The following is a 23,812-nucleotide window of genomic DNA, read 5'->3' as shown; positions in this document are numbered from 1 at the left end:
GTGTGTGTGTGTGTGTGTGTGTGTGTGTGTGTGTGTTATTATTTATTCTTCCCCACTTGTTAAATATTATCAATTCAAATGATAGCAAATGTTAGTAGATAGTGGTAGTATTAGCTGAAGTAGTGGTGATGGTTTGCTGTATCATACATATTGTGATTGTCCACAACAGTAAAAACTGTTTCCATGTTTCAGCTCTTCAAGACTGTGTACATCCCGGAGCAGAATATTTGCATTGACGAGGCCCTTTGCCCCTGGAGAGGCCGGTCATCTTTCCGGGTCTACATGAAGGACAAGCCGGTCAAGTGGGGCATCAAGCTGTATGAGCTGTGTGAGAGCTCCTCGGGGTATGTGTGGAACCTTGAGGTGTACTGCCACAAGCTGGGTCTCAGCAACCGCCCCCACGATGTTGTCTTCAGGCTCCTCGACCACCTGCAAGACTGCGGCTATGTCCTTTATGTGGACAATTACTATTGCTCACCCACCTTGGCCCACAGTCTCACTGCTGTCAACACTGGATGTGTAGGCACTGTGCGGGCTAACCGGGTGGGCATGCCAAAGGATTTGGTGACTGGAGCCTTCGCCCGCGACCAGATGGACCACAGGAGACTGAATCAGGTGATGGTCATTAGGTGGAAGGACAAGAGGGATGTGCATATGATAACCACTCAGCACATCCCTGAAATGATTGCAGTGAGATCACGGTCAGAACACAAAAGAAAACCCAGGGCTGTTGTTGACTACATTGGCAATATGGCTGGTGTTGACCGCAGTGACCAGATGATCTCATACATGCCAATGCACCGGAAGACCATCAAATGGTGGAAGAAGCTGGCCTTCCACCTTTTGACCCTCACAATGATCCAGTCTCACTGCCTGTACAACAAGCTGCAGAGGAGTCTGGGGAAAAAACCGCTGACACTGGAACAATTTGCCATATCAGTATGCTACGACCTCGCCAGTCTTCCAGTTGGGGATGATGAGGAGCGGAATCGTGCTGCTGCCCCGGTCAACGAGGAAGTCAACCGCCTCAACTGCAAACGCCAACACTTCATGGAGAACACAGGCTACAGGCACTGTGTTGTGTGCTATGCCAAGGAGAAGGCAAGAGGAGCCACCAGAGAGCACCTGAAGAACAGGGTGCAGCGCACCAAGTTTCAATGTCGACAGTGCCAGAAAGCCCTATGTGCTGTGCCCTGCTTTGAAATCTACCACACCAAACAAGACTTCAGCAAGTAACAGTGTCACTGAAGTGTCTACAGTCAGTACAGTGTGTGCATTGTGTAAAAAAGAGTGTTTGTGTGGTGTTTTTTTCCAATGAGTGTACAGTCCTGCAAATGTTTTCCAGTGTGTTTTTCAAGACTGCAAGCAGCAATCAGTTTTTTGTGTGTTTTTTTTCCAATATGTTCTCATCAAATCTCTTTTTTTATGCAGCATGCATAAATAGTATCATAAGCACATCAAACCAAGAGTACAGGAGTGTGACTGAACCAGTGTAGGAGGATTCAGAGCATGAAGAAGTGGATTACCTGTGTTCAAAAATTTTTTGTTTTCCTGCCAATGTGTATCATATTGGATTACCTATATCATCAAAACCATATGGTTCCTTCACTTAAGGTAAGCATTTTTAGTAAATTCATTGTTATATCTGTCCACTGGTATGCGTTTTATGTTTGTAGGGTGAGTGGTTGATTTTTTGTGATTTTTTTAAAAACTGCTTAAAATAGTGCGATTTGAGAGGGAAACCCGGCCATTTTGACTGAGGGTAGAGTGAGTTAATGTTCTGGCTGCAGAATCATGATATGAATATAACTGAAACAATGAAATTATAAGCATTGTATTATTTGTTTGAGACACACCCACCGACGCCACGCACACGCACATCTACAATACTTTATGCAATCACAGGCAAAAACAGAAATAAATGTTTTCTTTTAGCTCATGCTGCTTTCAAAAGCAGCAAGAATGCTTTAAATCAAAAATAATTTCCAGTTTTCTAGCTTGATTTGGTCACGAAATCGCAACAGATCCATGCCTAACCCACTTTACCACCCCTCCCCACCCCCATCACCCACCCCCTAGTTTTTGTGGCTGGAGACACAAAACTGAATGAACAACAAGCAAGCCAGCATGCCCAAGTGTCAAAATAACAAAGCCGTTTTCACTAGAATCCCTGTCAGCAAACGAATCATCACTGGTGACAAGGTCACTCATTTCCTGAGCTTCGTCAACTTCAGAGTCACTCATTGTTTACAAAAACTACGAAGATCTGGACTTGTAAACTCGGTCAAAGTTTGTGCAAACACAAGCAGGGAGGCAGTAACACCAGAACGAGGCAGTTTTACGAGGCTGCCGAGTACAGCCGTACGATGTCGGACCTTATGTAAACAGAGCCACGATCGTGGCCCATCGCACTTCACAGGGAAAGCCATGATCGTGGCTCATAGCGCTCTCCGGGTTAAACAAGATGACTGGAAAGAACTGAATTTTTCCTACTTTTATGCCTAATTTGGTGTCAACTGACAAAGTATTTGCAGAGAAAATGTCAATGTTAAAGTTTACCACGGACACACACACACACACACACACACAGACAACCGAACACCGGGTTAAAACATAGACTCACTCTGTTTACACAAGTGAGTCAAAAAGCCCAACACATTCTGGTACTCCATGACCTGCATGCAACTGAGGCCACAAAAAGAAAAAAAAGAAAAAAACAACAACCTGAGAGCATTTGTCTTTTAAACAGCCATCCACACACACACAGTCTGTAATATAGCTAAGGGAATGCTTGCAAAATGAATATGTCTTGAGATTGATTCTAAATTCACTCAGAGCTGGTGTCTTTCCCAGACTGGATGGCAGGAAATTCAAAACCTTTGTGGCAGTGAAACTAAAACCATATTTCCTGTCTCCATTTTATGTTCAGGAAATCACCCACCTATGTTTATTCTCCAAAGAGATAATGGGGGATGCTTGCAAACTGCTGACCTCAAGCTCAAGATTTTGGGCAGAAACCTGTAGTCATCAACAGTTGTACAGGGCCCAAGAACATACTCCATTCAGCATGGCAATACCTCCAGTAATAAAGCACACAAAGCAATGTAAACACATATACATATTTTTGCTGTTGTTTTTTTTTATCTTACAAACATATTTGTTTATTGCTCAGATTGCTTTGAATTCAGGACAGCTCATAGTTCTGTGTGTGAGTCAATGTTACAACAGCTATTGGTGGTTGCATCAGCCTATATGTGCCTGTGCCTTGTGTGTGAATGTTCTGGACCAACAGAATTATCTTTTCTTTGTTGCAGAAAAGCTAAGGCATGACTTCTTTTTGTTCAAAGATTACAATTAGAAGCTGATTAAGGACACTGGCATTTTAAATGTAGGCAAAGCCCCCACTCCTCCATCATCCCTTTGGTGACTGACCAGCGGTTGCTTCCCCTGCTTGGTGATGGTCACCAGGCGATGTTCCTCCTCAACCGCATCAAAGACAGGAGGGGGCGCTGCCAACAGACCCAGCGACTTGGGCAGCCTGGTGCCATAGTTCTCTTGAGCCACGTCATCATGAGCACGGATTAGTGCCTGGCATGAAAAAATATGAATAAACACAAGGCTTAATGTCAAATCAAAATGATCCTCAGTTTAAAATTTTCAGTTTCACAGTGAATGGATAAGTGGGTTTTTTTTAATAATTTTGGGGTGGTTTTTTTCAATTTTCTACTACAGCTTATATGTGTCCTGATATGACCATTAGTGGACTGCGCTCATGGATCTTTGTGAATATGATTGTAAGACAACTGCACACAGATGTTTATGGATATGACTGTCAGCAGACTGTGCAGGCAAAAAATTACTGGAGAAAGAAATATGCTTAATATGGTCAACTTTTTTATACTGAAAATGTAAGGTTTCTTACTTTTGATGAGTTTCAGGAAAAATTTCCAGATATTTTGGGAATTGATTTTCTGTTGTATAATGGTGTTATAAACGCAGTTCGACAGTATCAACATAAATTTGGTATTGAACTAATTGCACAATATCATATTCTTGCACCTAAGATTTCGTTCACTATTTGTAAGGTGAGTGAATACATTCAGTCTGTATTCTTGAAATCTGATGTGTTGCCAACAGCTGTAATCAAATGAAACAATACCTTTTCTGAACTGAATTCAAATGTTATTTTTTGACAGTGTTTTAAGTGCAAGGATGTTCAGTTGAAATGGTTTCAAACAAGAGTCATACACAGGATTTACCAACTCAAAAGTATTTACACTACTGTAAGATTGTTGAAGATCCCATGTGTACACTTTGTAATCATGACATTCAGGATATCCAACATTTGTTTTGGCAGTGTCCTGAAACGAGGTTGTTTTGGACAAATTTTGAAAAAATATTTCAAGAAAAATGTCACCATAGTTCAATGTTCAAATAATATGAAGAGTTATATATTTTTGGTACACAAAAAAGACTTCACTACAGATGCCGAATTAGATTTCATGCTGATTACTGCAAAATTTCATATTTATAAATGTTATTTGGCAAATACAAAACCAAGCATTCAAGCCTATGTTGCAAATTTACAAGAGAGATACTTAGAAAAGAACTATCTTGCTAGAATTATAGATGATGTAACACTATTCAATTCAAAGTGGATAGATACTTAGAAAAGAACTATCCTGCTAGAATTACAGATGATGTAACACTATTCAATTCAAAGTGGATGCCATATGAAGCATTGTTTACACATAATTATGTAAAGATGTTGAAATAGAATGCATGTACACGTTGACTTTATTTTTATCTTCATGACGATTCTCTTTTTGGTCATCATTGTTTACATATTTTTGCTTACAGATGCAGGTGCACTGGCTCTCACAACCACAACACCCCCCCCCCACCTGCCCGCCTTCCAACCCCCCCCCCCCTGCCCACCTTTCAACCCCCCCCTCCCCCCTCCCCAGCCACCCCCTCCCTCTATGTGCTTCTTTTTTTTTTTTCTCGTTCTTGTGTTACACATGTTGTAGTGTATGCCAAAAAAGAAAAAGGTTGTATCAATGTCAAAAACTAGTATTAATGGTCAAGCTGTAATTAAATGTCCAACAGCAAAACTAATACTGCCTGAAGATCTGATTATTCACAAAACTTGCAACAACAAAAAAGCTGCAAAATTACACATAAAACAAACAAAAAATGCAAAAAGCAGAGACAAAACAAAGCAAAGTATTAATCAGACATATATCATAGTATCATTAGACAGTTCCACATATGCCTCACAGTAATATCACTGGTCTATCGCAAGACAGGATAGTTCACTTTGTATGCATCCAATAAAAAAGGTTCATACCACACAGCAAACCTGAACAAGAAGATCCCTAAAAAAATTTTTTTTTTAATTTGTTTCTGTAAAATAACATTTAACTTATCACACCTACTGTGATCCACTAGTGTACACTCCAGCAGGGGTGTAATTCCTGTCCTCTGCAAAATGCTACTCCACCAAAGCTGGCAAACTGAAAGAAGCTGTGGAAAGCAGCCTCCCATAGTATATCACCTCCCTTCTGTCTACTTTGACTGCAGTGGGATGAACTCCTTTACAACCAGAGTAAACCACTGTACAGACAGGTGATGGCTATATTAACTGTGATGCCTGTTGCCCAAGTTGGTACCTGGATGTGTGGGTTCTTGAGGACGTCACGGAGCTGCTTGGCACGGGTGTGGGTGGGGGCGCGAGCAGACATGACGTCCAGCACGTCGTAGAACACCTCCTTGGCTTCCTCATCCTGTGGGTCTGGCAGCTCTCCCTCCGTCAGGTCATCGTACATCTGGAGGCAACACACCACAGTCTGTGTACCACAACACACACACAACAGCCTGTGTAACCACAGTCTGTGTACCACAACACACACCACACTCTGTGTACCACAACACACACCACAGTCTGTGTACCACAACACACAACACACACCACACACCACAGTCTGTGGACCACAACATACACTACAGTCTGTGTACCACAACACACACCACAGTCTGTGTACCACAACACACAACACACACCACAATCTGTGTACCACAACACACACCAGTCTGTGTACCACAACACACACCACAGTCTGAGTACCACAACACATACCACAGTCTGTGTACCACAACACATACCACAGTCTGTGTACCACAACACACACCAGTCTGTGCAGCACAACACATACCACAGTCTGTGTACCACAACACACACCAGTCAGTGCAGCACAACACATACCACAGTCTGTGTACCAAAACACATACCACAGTCTGTGTACCACAGAACACACCAGTCTGCGTACCACAGTCTGTGTACCACAACACATACCACACACCACAGTCTGTGTACCACAAAACACACCACAGTCTGTGTACCACAACACACACCAGTCTGTGTACCACAACACACACCACAGTCTGTGTACCACAACACACACCACACACCACAATCGGTGTACCATAACACACACCACAGTCTGTGTACCACAACACATACCACAGTCTGTGTACCATAACACACACACTCTGTGTACCACAACACACACCACAGTCTGTGTACCACAAAACACACCAGTTTGTATACAAACCACAATCTGTGTACCACAACACACACCACAGTCTATGTACCAAAACACATCACAGTCTGTGTACCACAACACACACCACAGTCTGTGTACCACAACACACACCAGTCTGTGCACCACAACACACACCACAGTCTGTGTACCACAACACACACCACACACCACAGTCTGTGTACCACAACACATACCACAGCATGTGTACCACAACACACACCACAGTCTGTGCACCACAACACACACCACAGTCTGTGAACCACAAAACACACCTCAGTCTGTGTTCCACAACACACACCAGTTTGTGTACCACAACACATACCACAGCATGTGTACCACAACACACACCACAGTCTGTGAACCACAAAACACACCACAGTCTGTGTTCCACAACACACACACCACAGTCTGTGAACCACAAAACACACCACAGTCTGTGTTCCACAAAACATACCACAGTCTGTGCACCACAACACACACCACTGTCTGTGAACCACAAAACACACCACATTCTGTGTACCAAAACACACCACAGTCTGTGTACCACAACACACCACAGCCTGTGTACCACAACACATACCACAGTCTGTACACCACAACACACACCACAGTCTGTGTACTACAAAACACACCACAGCCTGTGTACCACAACACACACTAGTCTGTGTACCACAACACATACCACAGTCTGTGTACCACAACACATACCACAGTCTGTGTACCACAACACACACCACACACCACAGTCTGTGTACCACAACACATACCACAGCATGTGTACCACAACACACACCACAGTCTGTGCACCACAACACACACCACAGTCTGTACACCACAACACACACCACAGTCTGTGTACTACAAAACACACCACAGCCTGTGTACCACAACACACACTAGTCTGTGTACCACAACACATACCACAGTCTGTGTACCACAACACATACCACAGTCTGTGTACCACAACACACACCACACACCACAGTCTGTGTACCACAACACATACCACAGCATGTGTACCACAACACACACCACAGTCTGTGCACCACAACACACACCACAGTCTGTGAACCACAAAACACACCTCAGTCTGTGTTCCACAACACGCACCAGTTTGTGTACCACAACACATACCACAGCATGTGTACCACAACACACACCACAGTCTGTGAACCACAAAACACACCACAGTCTGTGTTCCACAACACACACACCACAGTCTGTGAACCACAAAACACACCACAGTCTGTGTACCACAAAACATACCACAGTCTGTGCACCACAACACACACCACTGTCTGTGAACCACAAAACACACCACATTCTGTGTACCAAAACACACCACAGTCTGTGTACCACAACACACACTAGTCTGTGTACCACAACACACACCACAGTCTGTGTACCACAACACACACCACAATCTGTGTACCACAACACACACCAGTCTGTGTACCACAACACACACCACAGTCTGTGTACCACAACACACACCACAGTCTGTGCACCACAACACACACCACAGTCTGTGCACCATAAACATACCACAGTCTGTGTACCAAAACACATACCACAGCCTGTGTACCACAACACATACCACATGTGTGCACCACAACACACACCAGTCTGTGTACCACAAAACACACCACAGCCTGTGTACCACAACACACACTAGTCTGTGTACCACAACACATACCACAGTCTGTGTACCACAACACATACCACAGTCTGTGTACAACAACACATACCACAGTCTGTGTACCACAACACACACCACACACCATGGTCTGTGTACCACAAAACACACCACAGTCTGTGTACCACAACACACACTAGTCTGTGTACCACAACACACACCACAATCTGTGTACCACAACACACACCAGTCTGTGTACCATAACACATACCACGGTCTGTGTACCAAAACACATACCACAGCCTGTGTACAACACATACCACAGTCTGTGCACCACAACACATACCACAGTCTGTGTACCACAACACATACTAGTCTGTGTACCACAACACATACCACAGTCTGTGTACCACAACACATACCACAGTCTGTATACAACAACATATACCACAGACTGTGTACCACAACACACACCACACACCATGGTCTGTGTACCACAAAACACACCACAGTCTGTGTAGCACAACACACACCACACTCTGTGTACCACAACACACATCACACACCACAGTCTGTGTACCACAACACACACCACACACCACAGTCTGTGTACCACAACACATAGCACAGTCTGTGTACCACAACACACACCAGTCTGTGAACCACAACATACACCAGTCTGTGTACACACCACAGTCTGTGTACCACAACACACACCACAGTCTGTATACCACAGAACATACCACAGTCTGTGTACCACAACACACACCAGTCTGTGTACCACAACACACACCACAGTCTGTATACCACAGAACATACCACAGTCTGTGTACCACAACACACACCACAGTCTGTGTACACACCACAGTCTGTGTACCACAACACACACACCAGTCTGTGTACCACAACACACACCACAGTCCGTGTACCACAAAATACACTACAGTCTGTGTACCACAAAACACACGGCAGTCTGTGTACTACAACACACACACACCACAGCCTGTGTACCACAAAACATATCACAGTCTGTGTACCACAACACACACCAGTCTGTGCACTACAACACACACCACATTCTGTGTACCAAAACACACCACACTCTGTGTACCACAACACACACCACAGTCTGTGAACCACAAAACATACCACAGTCTGTGAACCACAACACACACCACAATCTGTGTACCACAACACACACCAGTCTGTGTACCACAACACACACCAGAGCCTGTGTACCAGAAAACATACCACAGTCTGTGAACTACAACACACACCACAGTCTGTGAACCACAACACACACCAGTCTGTGTGCCACAACACACACCACAGTCTGTGAACCACAAAACATACCACAGTGTGCGAACCACAACACACACCAGTCTGTGTACCACAACACACACCACAGCCTGTGTACCACAAAACATACCACAGTCTGTGTACCACAACACACACCACAGCCTGTGTACCACAAAACATACCACAGTCTGGGTACCAAAACACACCACAGTCTGTGTACCACAACACACACCAGTCTGTGTACCACTGTCACACAGAAAAGAACCTGAAGACACACCTCTTTAAACTTTCTCTCTCCTGGTGTGTGCATGTGTGTATTGGTTTTTGTTTCTGGGTATGTTAATGGGGTGTTGTGAAAGGGGGTTTGGTGGGTGTACTGCAAATCACTTTGGCATTGTGAAGTTAACAGTGACCCAGCTGGTCCATAGTGACAGTGCAGGGGGAGGAGGGGGGAGCACTGTTCATAAGTTTGCTTGCAGATGTTAGTTTTTTGATCAATGCTAGCATGCTTTTCTAAAACCATGCTGTACAGTAATTCAAGACTCGCACGAAGCTGTTCATCACCTTCATCTCTCTCTCTCTCTCTCTCTCTCTCTCTCTCTCTCCCTGTCTTGAATAAGTGGATGGTTTGTATTTGATGTCAACACTTGGTCAAACCACAGAGCTATATTTGACCTCCTGCTCTGCCTTCTCTCCTTTGCTGGTACATCTAGCTCTTCAACACCCCTACACGTTCCTCTTTTCAAATCATCATTTAACTTTCAGTCATGTCAAGCAAACCTGACAAGATTTTGCCACAACCAGCACTAAATTCATCGTCATCAATGACTTGTAACGCTTCTGCAACATCTTGGAAGGCAATATCGCCAATTGTTTTTGGCTGTAACACATTGCTGTTTAGAGCCACTGGGGTAAGGATGTGGTTCATCATCAGCCATTTTGAAAGCATCACGAAGGAAGTATTGACAGTAACATCCAGAAATTATCACACAGAGCATGACTGGCTGTTGCTCCTTGCAGCTGATTAAAGTGGACATACCAAGCTTTCAGACTGGTAGCTATTGGGACATATCACTTTAAAATAAAACTGTGAAAAATCCTGAAATGATGCTACTATATATGTACGTCATGGGGCAAATAGCGAAGCATTTTTCAAGATATATATATATATATGCTATGGGGCAGTGAAGAGGTTAGATATTTGTGATTTTAGATGTCTTCTGATATACGTGATTGGTTTTTAGTAAATTGTGATTCGTTCTTATTGTGAGATGGTTTTAACTCAATGAACCAAGCCTCAAGCATTGCTTTGGCATCAAAATGCATCTCAGTAAAACAGTTTTCACATTCCTCCATGTGCAGAAACTGCAAGGAAAGGGAACTAACTCCTGCAATAGTTCCGGACATGTCCACATGTAATTTGGAGGAAAAACTGAATATTTTCTGCATTTTTTCTGCATCACCATGACATGGAAACCTGACAGGCTGTGAACTCCCCAGGCTTGAATGGGTTAAGCACTCGGCTATCAGTGTTCAGCACTGTGATATGAAATGTGCATAATTTACGTATTGCTATACATGATATGCACAACAAGTGTTGTGTTGTATATAACTGTTATTGTTTTTTTTTACATAGAAAGGTGCTCTATAAATCAAATTATTATCAATATCTGTATTACAGCTCTCATACTATATGTTGTTTTCATGTGGGTGGGGGGGGGGAGGGTTCTTCTTTTTTTTTTGTTTTAGTTCACCTACAAGAGATGTAGATACTGAGTTTTCAAGATGGTGAACATATCACTTCATCTTATAATTCTTTTTTTGTGTGTGCGCAGATTTTCCCCCAAATGTTCTCAGAAAACTAACATAATGTGCAAGGATATTTCCAGCCTGCATAGGAACAGTCTGGAGTTTAAAAAAACTGTAAAAAAATTTTTTTTAAAGTGTTGAATGCAAGTGAACATTCATAGTGATGAAATCTCTGATGCAAGTTTTTTTCCTCCAAATAATGGATTTGACAACTCTCTGGAATTAAGCTGTACACTAAACCTGGTGATCAACACATCACTGATGAGTTGCTTTTAATTCAGTAAAACTTAACCTCTCTGTTACACCTAACTTAGATTTATGTTTCTTTTTGCAATAACCCTTGAACACCTCTTTTGTTAAATTTACGGAGCTATTGGAGCTTTCTGCGATGCCTGTCCCCATTTGATTAACGGAGTTAATTCATCAAATGTTTCAGGAGGGGGAGAACCACTGACTAAAGACTACAGGTTCAGGAAGGGTTTATTAACATGATTTTTTTCACTTTTCCAACTTACTGAGTCATACAGTTCTCGCAAAACTGTTTTTTCTCCCGAAAATCATAACTGGTCTTCAAAATGGTGATGCGATGCCACAACAGTCCCAGACTCACCATCCTTTCCACATTTGTCAGCACTGAAAGTGATTCAGGAAATTATGAATGATGTCAAGAGTGGTGAGTAAACGACTGAGGAAGATACTTCTGAGAAGAAAAGACTGAGGCTTACTGCTCCTTTTTTGTTTGTTTGTTTGTTGTTGTTGTTGTTTTTTTGTTTTGTTTTTTGTTTCTATGCTGAGTGCTTGTGAGTTTGTTTGTGTAAACCATTCACAAAACATTCTAAACATGTTTCAAAATCAATAAATGCTCGGCTGTAGTTGCTTTCATTTTCTCCGCATAGGCGGATAGTAGTTTGCACAGGACAGGAATGTCAGACCCCTGCCGGAGTCTGCACTAGTTGGGTCACGGTTAAGTATGTGTAATTAAAGCTGAATTTAAGGGAACAGCAAACACTGATAAGACTCAGAAAGTCAGAAAGTTCAGAAAGTGTGAGCTGTGCAGGCTGTTACCTCTAGCAGTGCTCCCAGTGAAGGCTCATCAAAAAAGTCCTGCAGAAAGTCTGCTTGGGCTTCTGATGCTCCCACATCTTCAAAGATGTCAATGTTGTCCTGAATCGTCTCCAAGGCCTCTGTGAAAAACACACTTCTGTACACACCATAATGAAATGAAAGAGACTCAATAAATTTCCGAATTATTAATAATGACACTGATTTGCTAATTTGCTAAATATTAATAAGTACTATATCCTTAGAATTATTAACAATATCATTGTAAAAAAAATAAAATAAAATAAAAAGAAAAAAAAGAAAAAAAAAGAGACAGAAAGAGAGTGATCTTGAGTGGTTCATGTAATTTGTAACTTTTTCTTTCATGTAAAGTGCTCTGAGCTCAGCGTGATACATTAATTTCATTATTTATCTATTTATTTATTTCTAAGTGGTGAAAACAAATGTTAGAAATATATGTTTGAATTTAAGATCCCCCCCCTCCCCCCGACGTAAAATATTCAACATAAATTGCCAAATTCTACAGTTAAGTTTACATTTCTGAATGAAGAATTAACCCCTAGGCTGCCTGCATAACGAGATAACTCGTCATGGCAAGCATGTATGCTTCACTGCCACAATGACGAGATAACTTGTCATCGAAATATTCTGACTTTTCCCTGCTTTGCATTCAGTTCGTTGACAAAAATGCTGGTAGCTTTAGCTTGGGGAATCTTTCTGGATTCTATTCATAGCTAGAAACACCATCTGCCTCATAAGGCAGTCCTTTATTTGAACGTTTTGGTTGGGTCACTGTCGCAGTGTTTTGCCAAGCTCCTCTCCTCGCTCGCTCAACAAAATGTCGGACTGACTCCGTGCTCAAGACATGCGCTCGTGGCGAACTAAATCAACCAAGATTACTTTCTTTAGCTGATGCTCAGAAAGAATTGGAGCATAAATTCGAAGGAGAAGACAGTGGTGAACATTTATAGGATGATTTGAAAGAAAATAAAGGGAGCAATCAAGAGAGCGGCCAAGATACAACTATCAGTGAGTGATGCCGGCTGTTCAACTCGAGCAGACGACAGGTCACCGAATTTTTAGCAGGACACCGTATGAGCTATTTTCTTGGCACTCAGCCAACGTGGTCTGATGATAACTGGATGAAGTGACAGTGTGAGAGGGGTGAAGAGGAGGGGGGTGGAGACTGAGGTGGCGTGGCCTCACATCCATATTATCACTTGCAGAAGTCACAATGCATCTATTTCTTTTTCATTTTTTTTTATATTGTGGTTGTTCTAGTATGATTTTGTGTGTGCAGATATCCATTTGTCCAGAAAATGATATTTTTGTGCAAATTACCAGACTAATGTTTGTAATGAACAAGTTGAAAATGTGACAAAAAACAAAACACTGATTTCAAAACAACAGCATGTCACTTAAAATGCATAAAATGGGAAAACATTATGTGTTTTGTATTCTTTATTCATTTCCCTTTCAGAAAATATATACTTTTATGGGTCTTTCTCCAATAACAAAGAGCACAGAATTTTTTGAAAATTTATACCCGTTTTTTGTGAAAAAAAAACCCTGGCAAATAGATTTCACTTAAATCTTATTTTCCTGGCAGCGAAAGGGTTAAGTCAGCTCACATATATCAAAACAAAACAGTACAAAAAAAACAAAACAAAAAACAACAGCAACAAAAATCTGTTAGTTTCTGAAATATGCTTAATCATCAATATATTGCTTGGAAAATAAATTAATTTCATGCAAAATAATCATAATCATACACACTGCATGTATCAAAACATATATCAGTGTTTCAATTTCACACACAAGCAGTAATTTTAGTTCCAACTTCTTGAAATTATTAGGTGCATACTATGAAATAAGCAAGGGAGGCCAGGCTGTAATCAGTAAGAACCAGGAAATGAAGAATATATGAGCAATCGGTGAACTTACATATTAACCCTTTCGCTGCCAGGAAAATAAGATTTAAGTGAAATCTATTTGCCAGGGTTTTTTAACAAAAAACAGGTATAAATTTTCAAAAAATTCTGTGCTCTTTGTTATTGGAGAAAGACCCATAAAAGTATATATTTTCTGAAAGGTAAATGAATAAAGAATACAAAACACATGCTGTTTTCCCATTTTATATATTTTTAGTGACATGCTGTTGTTTTGAAATCAGTGTTTTGTTTTTTGTCACATTTTCAATTTATTCATTACAAACATTGTATAGCTGAAACTGTCCACTGAATTGCAAATATGTTTTATTGGTGCTAATGAGTTGGTCAAAAGGAAGAGAGAGACAGAAAAAAAATGACTTAAAGGAAACGTTTGTTAAAAAATGACAACTCCTTTCTAGTATTTGATGGGCCGCTTCAGGTACTTCATCTTGAGGAATTTTGTTTCAGGTTCTCCCTAGTCAATATGGATGTAAAGCTGATGAAAAGGAATTATGTGTTTATACAACTATTTTCCCACAGTCAGTGTATAACATGCCGATATACATTTCAGACAGTTAACATTGTTGGGACTTATTTTGTTATATTGGGAACACTGTCAATACAACAGCTCCCCTTATAACCTGTACTGGTTTTGGCTTTGGGGGTTTGCATTTTAAATAACGCCCCTCAAGAGCATTTGACTAGAGTCCATCCACTGGATCGTCGTGTGCATTTTAAGTATATACTGAACTTTAAGGGCTACATTTAAAATGATGCCCCTTTAAGAATTCAGTGTGGGCAAACCGTTTTGGCCTGACGTAGGTTATACATTTTGTGAAAATCTGACTCTGAGGGTTCACGCTCAAGATAACGTTCCTCGAGGGTTACTGATTTTTGTTTGAGATTTTAATGGATTTTGCATTTTTCCGATTTTTGCAACTCAGTGTCTTGGGATTTGCACTTAAGATAATGTTTTGTGTGTTCGTTGGTTTGAATGGGTGTATTAGTGCATGATTTAGGCCCCCTTTTATGTAGTCATGAAAAGTGCCAGCGAGGACGCTGGTTGTAACAGAGAAGGGGGGGATGTAGCCGGGTTGGCTGTGATCTTCGTTGGGCCAGCTTAGCAGACGACGTTTGTGACTCGCCGAAGGTTACTAAGGAAGTTGTAAATCGGTCACAAGTTATCTCCCTTTACAGGGAACCGTATGATGATTTTCATCAATTTGTTAAATTATAAACACTTCCTTATAGATGAGATTATAGTTTTATGTTATGGGACTTCAGAACGATCATACTTCTCAAATGTAATGATATCATTTGACCAGAAAGCCTATAACTTTTTTAAACTAATATTTATGTGAATGAGTTTTGGCGCGATCTTCGAAATCCACTCAGTTGAAACATACAAAATACCTTCGTTTTCTGTAACTCGGTATAGTTGCCGTGGAATTTAGATTGTGCATTAAAATGTAAATGATTAAGCTTCTTCTCGTGTGCTGCTTTCCGTGTACACCTAAGTTATAGACATGCGATGGTACGAAATGTCTGACGGCATTTCGGCGCCACAAAACTATCTCTTCTTCAAGCCATTGGAATTCGTCAAAATATGTTTTTACAATACCTACACATTTTTATAGCGTGTCTTGCAGATGTTTGCATTTCTAAGTCAGAAGCCGCTAAATTTGGTCAAACAAACACAAGCTTGGCCCCTCAAGGCTCGCGGAGGGCCGGTTTCGTGAGTCGCTTCGCGGCGCTGGCTTTGCGGTTCGGCGGAACAGAATATAAGGAGTGAGCGAGTGCCAGACAAATAGAGAACTCTCCTGGTCTGGAAGAATGAGAGAATAAAAGAAGAAAAACCGGCGCACCGCCTTCCCGAGTCTACCTTGCCTGGCAACAGCTCTCTTCTGCTAACACCTTCTACCTGTCTTCACCTTCTCTAACACCACCTTACCACACCATCATATATATATATATATATATATATAATCATACATATGTGTAGTAATTATAAATGAAAATACATGAAATTATTAACAAACAAAATGAAAATATGAAGCATTAGATATGCCTGAACAACAGCATTTCCTTCCAATAATGCCACTGCCATGATATTCAACTCACCAATGGCACTGATTTTCTTTTCTCCAGCTGGCATTTGTCTGTTTACTGCTCTACATCATCCATCAAGCTGTGGAATTCATAAAGGAAATTCATATCAATACATTTGAGCATAAAATGATTTAATGAAATATTACAAAAAACAACAACAAAAAACCCTTAGCATAACTCACAAATGCAATTAGACAGAGCTATCAGCTATCCTGTATGTGCACACACACCAGTCACTGGGACCGTAATTAAGAACACCAGTACATCAAAAGAGACACCCTGTCAGAAATCCTATCTGGTCGACCATGTCTACTGGTATCTAATTTCCTCTTTTCTAGGTAGCTAGGTAGGAGGGGAGAGGGAAGAGGAAAACAGAAAAGGTAGAAAACTACCAAAAAATGCATAACAGTAACAATTCAATAATGATAATAATAATCAGAAGCCATTAACACAATTATGAAGTACACTAAAGGAATATAGAAATAGGGCTATAAACTAATGCTTGTGAAAATTCGACCATAAGAACCTCGTCAGAAATAACTTTCCAAAAATCATCTGCAGAATAGTTATTCTCTTTGAAATACTTGGGCAAGAAGGTACATAACTGCTGACAGTGAAACAAACAATGATGCTGAACTGCTTACCAGAGATGCATGTAACATTTTTACTATACTTTGTCTTCAGCGCATCAAGTTTTATACATTAAATTAAATTAAATTAAAAATATTGCTTAGAGCCCAGCCGACCATGAAGGCCATATCAGGGCTATCCACTACTCAAAGTCTGATCACCGCAGATGGGCCACCCCAATGTTTTCAGCTTTCTACTGCACTGTGATCACTCCATGATAAAAATTTCACAACTTTTGTACTAAGCATATACTATATTAAATACTATTAAAAATATTTATTTCTTTTAAATATTGCAATATTGACTTCATACAGGTCATACATACATCACACATTCCTACCTCCTGAAAGGAGAAGAGGCTCCTTGGTGTATTCCGTGTGATGAGCCACTCACTGTGCAACATATTCTGATTGATTGTTGGGACTTTTATGACACACGACGGGGTTTTTTTACAGCAGATTCATTGAGAACGTTGTTCCGTGATGTCCCTCCGTGGACAATATTGCAAGTTTTATACAGAAGAGAGTGGAGGTTATTAATCTTGTATAGTAAGCTGATGTATTCAGTATATTTTCTTTAATAATATTCTCGGGAAATAATGTCCCTTTATGTTTTAAAAACTTTTCCTTCCATCAGTTATGAAATCGACCCCATGCTGATTTTTCTAACAAAGTGTATGCCTCTTTTACAGAAAGATGTACATGTATATTAGTCGATTTTTCTGGATCTCTGTGTATGTGTGTGTGAGCATGCATGTGTGTATGCTTGTGCATGCATGCACACATGCTTGCAGGTGTGCATGTGTGTGAATCAGTATCAGAATATCTATTTTACACAAAAATCCTAAAAATAGGTTCATAGGCACAACAAAGAGTGAAACCATTTCAAGGTTCATAGGCACAACAAAGAGTGAAAACATTTCAACCAAACTGACTACAACTTTAAGATGTGTAAGTTATAACACCCAGTGGCATGTACCTTGAAACATTTGTACATGGATTGTGCTGATGAAAGCTGTGTGTGTGGGATGGATTTCGAGCAAAGTTCCTATTCTGATCCACTGGCTTTCTCAATTACACCTTGAATAGGTTGGCATTAAGTGTATGAGCAGGACAGGTAACTTTGTGTGTGTGTATGTGTGTGTGTGTGTGTGTGTGTGTGTGTGTGTGTGTGTGTGTGTGTGATCTTGTGTGTACGTACATGCGTGCGTGTGCGTGTGTGAGACAAACTAATTTCATCAGCTATTTCCTCTTCTCCCCCTCTCATCTTTTTAGAAAATGTTAAACAAAGCCAGCCTTAACATTGTATCCTGAAACTAAATTAGTGGATCATATCCGAAGGCAACAGACAACTGAACTTTCTCGCATGTGTGTGAAAATGTTTTCTACACTTGTCCACTTGGGCAACCAATTTTTGACCATCAGTATGAGGGTGATTAAGCAGTCAACTTCAGTGCAAACTGATCACACTTCCCTCCTCCACTTTATACTTTAACAGTGCCTCTTTTTTTTTTTTTTTTCCTTTTTTTTTCCATAGAATCCTAGCAGATTGCAGTGTGACTGAGACAGGGCATGTTCTATGATTAGATGAATAAAACATGAACATGTCAGCACTTAAATGACAGATCCAGTCCCTTTCCCCAACCCTCCCCCCTCTCAGGTGAGCATCCCATGTGCAATGCACACAATGGATGGTGCATATCATTTAACTTTGCTCTTGAATATTTTGTCACATAGGCCAAATTAGAGCAGTCAGTAACATGTTGCTGATCAGTTTTGGTTTTCAAAAAAGAGGCCATCAGACGCTTTAACTAAAAAACAAATCAGGGAAAGAAATAGTAAATATGACTGAGAGACCATTATAAGATTATTTCTGGAATCATGGATGAAAAACAAGAATGCTGTTCAACAATGAAAGGAAAAGGCCCTAAAGCACCATGCACTGTCAGCAGTGTTTGGAATATGCTGCTGATCAAAAGTCACCATTGCTTGCAGGCTCTTTGTCACACTGATGTGATTACTGTCATTATGTATTAAAAAGTGAACTTCACATCAAAAGTGCAGAAAGACAATGTGCAAACAAGGGGGAAACGGAGATCAACCAGATCAAAGATACTTCAGGCCAGTGTTCTCACTGCTTGTCTCATCTGACTCATCATTGCACAACCAGCTGTTACTTGTACTTATAAACCATCTCTTTCCTTTGGCTGGGCAAGTAGACACTGGGTGGGGGTGGGGGCAGTAAATTTTTTTTACCTCTTTGTCCCCAGGACAACTAAAAATTTTCTGCATTAGAAGAAAGACAAGAAGGCATATAAAGATGGTACAGAAATTAGAATAAAAAACAATGGAGTCAAAGATTACAAATCAATGTGTGAGAGAGATTCAGTGTGTGTGTGTGTGTGTGTGTGTGTGTGTGTGTGTGTGTGTGTGTGTGTACCTATCAGAGTGGATTTCTAGAGAATTTTGCCAGAGAGTAGGATTCGAACCCAGTCCCTAACAGACAGGTAGTGAGAGAGTGACAGAACAAGACTTTTATCTGAGAACAGAATAGCAAATGTGTTCACCCTACGCCAGCCCTGTATCTGACCGGTCTTCACAATAAAAAAACAAAAACAAGAATATGGATTGGAAAACATCCCCCACCCCCACTCCTGAAGTGCATGACTATTTCAAAAACATGCCACTGAAAAACATATACCAGCAAGTATGAAATGAACTTCATACAGGTGTGGGTGAGAGAGAGAGAGAGAGAGAGAGAGAGAGATCTTGCAATAGAACCAGAATGACACGCAAAAATGTCAACAATGCGTACATTGTGCTTCACACGGAAGACAACGATGCTTCCGAGATAAAAAGACTGCAAAACTAAATGTCGATCGATTTGTCACTATTACGTGCCAATAAGTTGTAGGAACACCTTAAGATCAAAATAAGCAATGCTCTGAACGACAAATGACATGCTGAAAAGAACGGTGTCAACACAAACCTTTTTCAGTGCGTGGTTCCGTGTCCACGTCTGCGTTTGACTTTGTTACGGTGGAAAGATGTCATCGGGTGATGCACTTCCGGGCGATAAAGCACTCGTACAGTTGTGTCCCTTGTCACATCTCTCAGCTCTTCGACGAATTGGGATTAAGCAGTGAATCTGTCAGTCATTCACATAGCGTCACTAGGACAAGCAAAGATTGGTTATTAATCAGTTCAACTAGTTGGGGGAGTGAGTGCTATAGTTTGCATTAGTATACACAGTATGTTGTGGGAAGGGATAAAACCAGTCAGCACAGCCAGTTCTCAGCTGTCTCCCAGAAGAACTGACTGACACAGGGTGACTGACTGATCAGTGATGTGAGGAACAAGGAAATCCCTGTTGGGCTGTGTGCTGCTTATAGGTGCTGCTTTAGGTGTAGGATGATCTTTTTACTGTGCGCTGCTTGTATGAAGTACTTGAAGTAGGCAGTGTGTGCTGCCTTAGTGTGTGTTGCTTTTGCTGAGTAGGGTGAACTGCTTAGTGTGTGTGCTGTATTGTAAAGTAAACACTCTATAAAAAACACTCCATGTGGCCCTGCTATTGATGTGAGAAGAGAGTGAGTGAGTGCAAGTGAGTGAGTGCATCATTAGTTGATCCTATATCCCCCTGTCTGTTCCCTTCTCTCTTCTATTAGAATCGAACCACTCTCTCAAAAACACCTTTTTACAACTATATATATATATATATATATATTATGTATATATATATTTCTGTCTTTTTTTCTCTTGTATGTATCAAACCAATCCCAGTATTACTGGCAAATGGGTGCTAAAATAACATGCAAATTATTGTGTATTTTATTTTGTTACACCATGTCATTATTAATGCTATGCTCCAGCTAACCCCCCAGTTCCCAGTTCAGGCTCAACTAGTCAGATACAGAGCCATATTGTAACTCTAACTTGTGATCTGTGCATTTGTCCATTCCTATTGCATTGTACCAGACTGATGATTACATTTGGCCTTTTATATCATTTTATTTTTCCCCCATTTGTATTATCCCCCCTTTTGTTTCTTCTTTTTAAATTATCCTTGCTCTTCCTCTGTGGCCGTCATCCTGTTATTGTCATGTTTCCTTGTTTCTCTATGACTCAAAAGAGTTAATGGGAATAAACAAACTCTGAAACTCTCCTCCCATCACCCCACGTCCACCACATCTTTCACCCCACAGACTATAATTCTGTTTAAAAGTCCGTGCTTTCTCCTCCCCCTTCCCCTCTTTTCCCAACCCTCCACTTTTTTGTTGTTCCCTCTCAGACCGAGTAGATAAAAATAAGTGTTTACATGATAGTAAATATAAGCAGAACACAAAAACACCCACCCACCCATCCACCCCCCAAAAAGACAATACCCATAACAGTATTGATGACAACCGTATTCCAAACGGGAACATTGTTTTGTAGAAGTATCTGTATGTGTGCATGCGTGTGTGTGTGTGTATGTTATGACTTTCAACATTTTTTTCTAAATGCCCCTTTAAAAACATACATATATATTCCTTCATTTCCATGTTGACAAATTTCTGTGTCAGTGGATGCCAATTCAGAGTTTCTGGATCATGTGTACTTGCTTGCACACATTTGTTGGTGCACTTTCATCTGGAAAGACCCAAACGGCTGATTGCTGTTTTGTTTCTAGATCGTACTGGTACACCCATGTTTTTCATCCCCTGTTACGATGTCTCAAACACTATCTGATCATCCACCATCAAATTTTCGCAACATCTAGGTACACCATTCACCCTACCCTGTTTCTGCTCTTCTGTCAAGTTGTGAGGTACCCAACAGGCATAATACTTCCTTGCATGGAGGTGTTTATGAAGGATGGTGCTAATGCTCTCTGATGAAATCTTCATCTTCTCCTCCATTTCATCAATGGTGACATGAGGGTCATCTTTGATCATAGACTTCACCTGTACCATTTTTTGTTGTTGGTAGCTTACCACTGTTACAGGTCAGCCACAATGGTCATCATCTTTCAGGGTAGGTCTTCCATGTCGAAACTGCATGTACCACCTAAAGACTTTGGAAGCATTGCTGATAACTCTTTCCCTGGTGAAAGTCGTACAGCATCATAGCTCGAAAATCCCGGTGACTTGGCTCAATTTCATTCTTACATTTCTTTCATTTTGCCTTCCTGAACACAAATATTTTTACATAGCAGAATGAAATTGGACTTTCCACCTATTACACAGCTGTATATGATGACATAATAATGATGATTGTGATTTCAATAGTTCTTCCTATTGTAGATCACTTATGGAAGGGCCCTCTTACAATCATCACATATGCAGTACAGATATTGTCGATGGAATATAATAATTTTTATGCTGGCGACAATAAAATTATGTGAAGTGCAACCAAAAAAATGCAGTGAGCATGTGCACATATTGTCGTCAGTGACACACAGGCAGGGGGGGAAGGGGCGGGGTGAGGTGAGGGGGTGGACAAAGATGGAAACCCTAAGATAGAGAGTGGGGGATAGAGAGAATCAGGGAGATAATCACAGAGAGAGAGAGAGAGAGAGACTGAGTTGGTACGTGTGGGTTACATGTACACATGTGGATGCAAGGATAAGCTACATGGGTATTGGTGTAGTTAGTGGATGGTTGGTTTTGTCAAGTTGGAATGGATGGAGGTATAACACAACTGAGTGGGTGGTTGCAAGCAGCTTCTAAGTCTTTGTGGAAATAGCTGGATGGGTGTATGTACTCTAACAGATGCATGCATGAAGGCAAGTTGTGCATAAATGGGTGGGCAGGAAGGGGTGTAGGCTGGTGTGTATGCTGCATTAACAGTGGGATCAACCAACATAATATGAATCCAACAAGGTGAACCCAAACCCTTCTTCGACCAGTCTGATGGATATCATTTCATCAGTTTGAAAAAATATCTTTTTCAATTTCGGTTGTGAGGGGGTGGCATGAATCACTTCTGAGGCTGGTCCTGTGCTTTTTGTAGATTTTGGAGTACAGTCTTTGCTTATATTGTGTCTGTGTTTTCCACTGAATACATGTCATGTTGACTGCACTAATTTTTCTCAAGGCTACACATTTGCCACAGTTCTGATCAAGCTTGCTTGTCAAAATGTTTCAGAGAAGGCAGATCAAAGTTGATGGCTTTGAGTGAGTGGCATCAGAATGTGTGTCACAGCTTTGATTGTTTTTCTTGTAAAAGCATCTACTGTACTCTTCCTTGTTAACAAGATATTCTGCCATATTTTTATATCCAACTTGTGGAAGGTTACTTTTCCACAAGTTCATCAGGATCAAAGTCATACATATTGTGCAGTTGTTGTTTTAACACCTGTTGACAAATAATCTTTTTTTTTTCTGACACACACTACCTTCTTGTCTCTTTCTACAGCAGAAGTTATTGTTATTATCCCTGATAGTGATACTGTTGTGAGGTTTACTTCACTATGAACTGCTTGAGAAATACGGTTTGCTGGGAATTTGCTTGTGTCCTGCTTTGTCCAGTAAACTATTGATTGAAAGAGTTACTTTGCTGTTTCAATATATATATAATCCTTCAGAAACACATGAAAATGTTTTTTTTAGACCTCACTCTATTTGTCTCAAACCAATCCACATACCGCCCACCCACCCATCCACCCCAAACACACAACCATATGGAGGAGGTAAAGAGAGAAACTAAGAAACAGATGCAAAGAGCAAGAATAAACACAAAAATTGAACCACC

At 40.9% G+C, this 23,812-nt stretch overlaps 1 protein-coding gene across 2 annotated transcripts in view; it reads right to left on the bottom strand.

Annotated features, from left to right (window-relative positions):
• LOC143275076 (protein PALS2-like) overlaps nt 1-20,147 on the bottom strand; it is an 89,033-nt gene extending 68,886 nt beyond the window's left edge. The window contains exons 1-5 of one of the 2 annotated variants that reach the window (XM_076579141.1): nt 20,070-20,147; nt 16,464-16,530; nt 12,415-12,533; nt 5,673-5,828; nt 3,433-3,588 (exon numbers count right to left, since the gene is read on the bottom strand). In XM_076579141.1, coding sequence (XP_076435256.1) covers nt 3,433-3,588; nt 5,673-5,828; nt 12,415-12,533; nt 16,464-16,497 — 465 coding nt within the window. In that variant the 5' untranslated portion in view covers nt 16,498-16,530; nt 20,070-20,147. Of the gene's footprint in view, nt 1-3,432; nt 3,589-5,672; nt 5,829-12,414; nt 12,534-16,463; nt 16,531-17,421; nt 17,502-20,069 lie in introns of those variants that run through there. The other variant, XM_076579142.1, reaches the window with a different exon arrangement.
• Between the last annotated feature and the right edge of the window lie 3,665 nt (nt 20,148-23,812).

This window comes from Babylonia areolata, chromosome 29 (genome assembly GCF_041734735.1).
Source record: "Babylonia areolata isolate BAREFJ2019XMU chromosome 29, ASM4173473v1, whole genome shotgun sequence".
Classification (NCBI taxonomy): domain Eukaryota; kingdom Metazoa; phylum Mollusca; class Gastropoda; order Neogastropoda; family Buccinidae; genus Babylonia; species Babylonia areolata.
The sequence above is the reverse complement of the archived record's forward strand: the minus strand, read 5'-3'. Positions and strand labels throughout refer to the sequence as shown.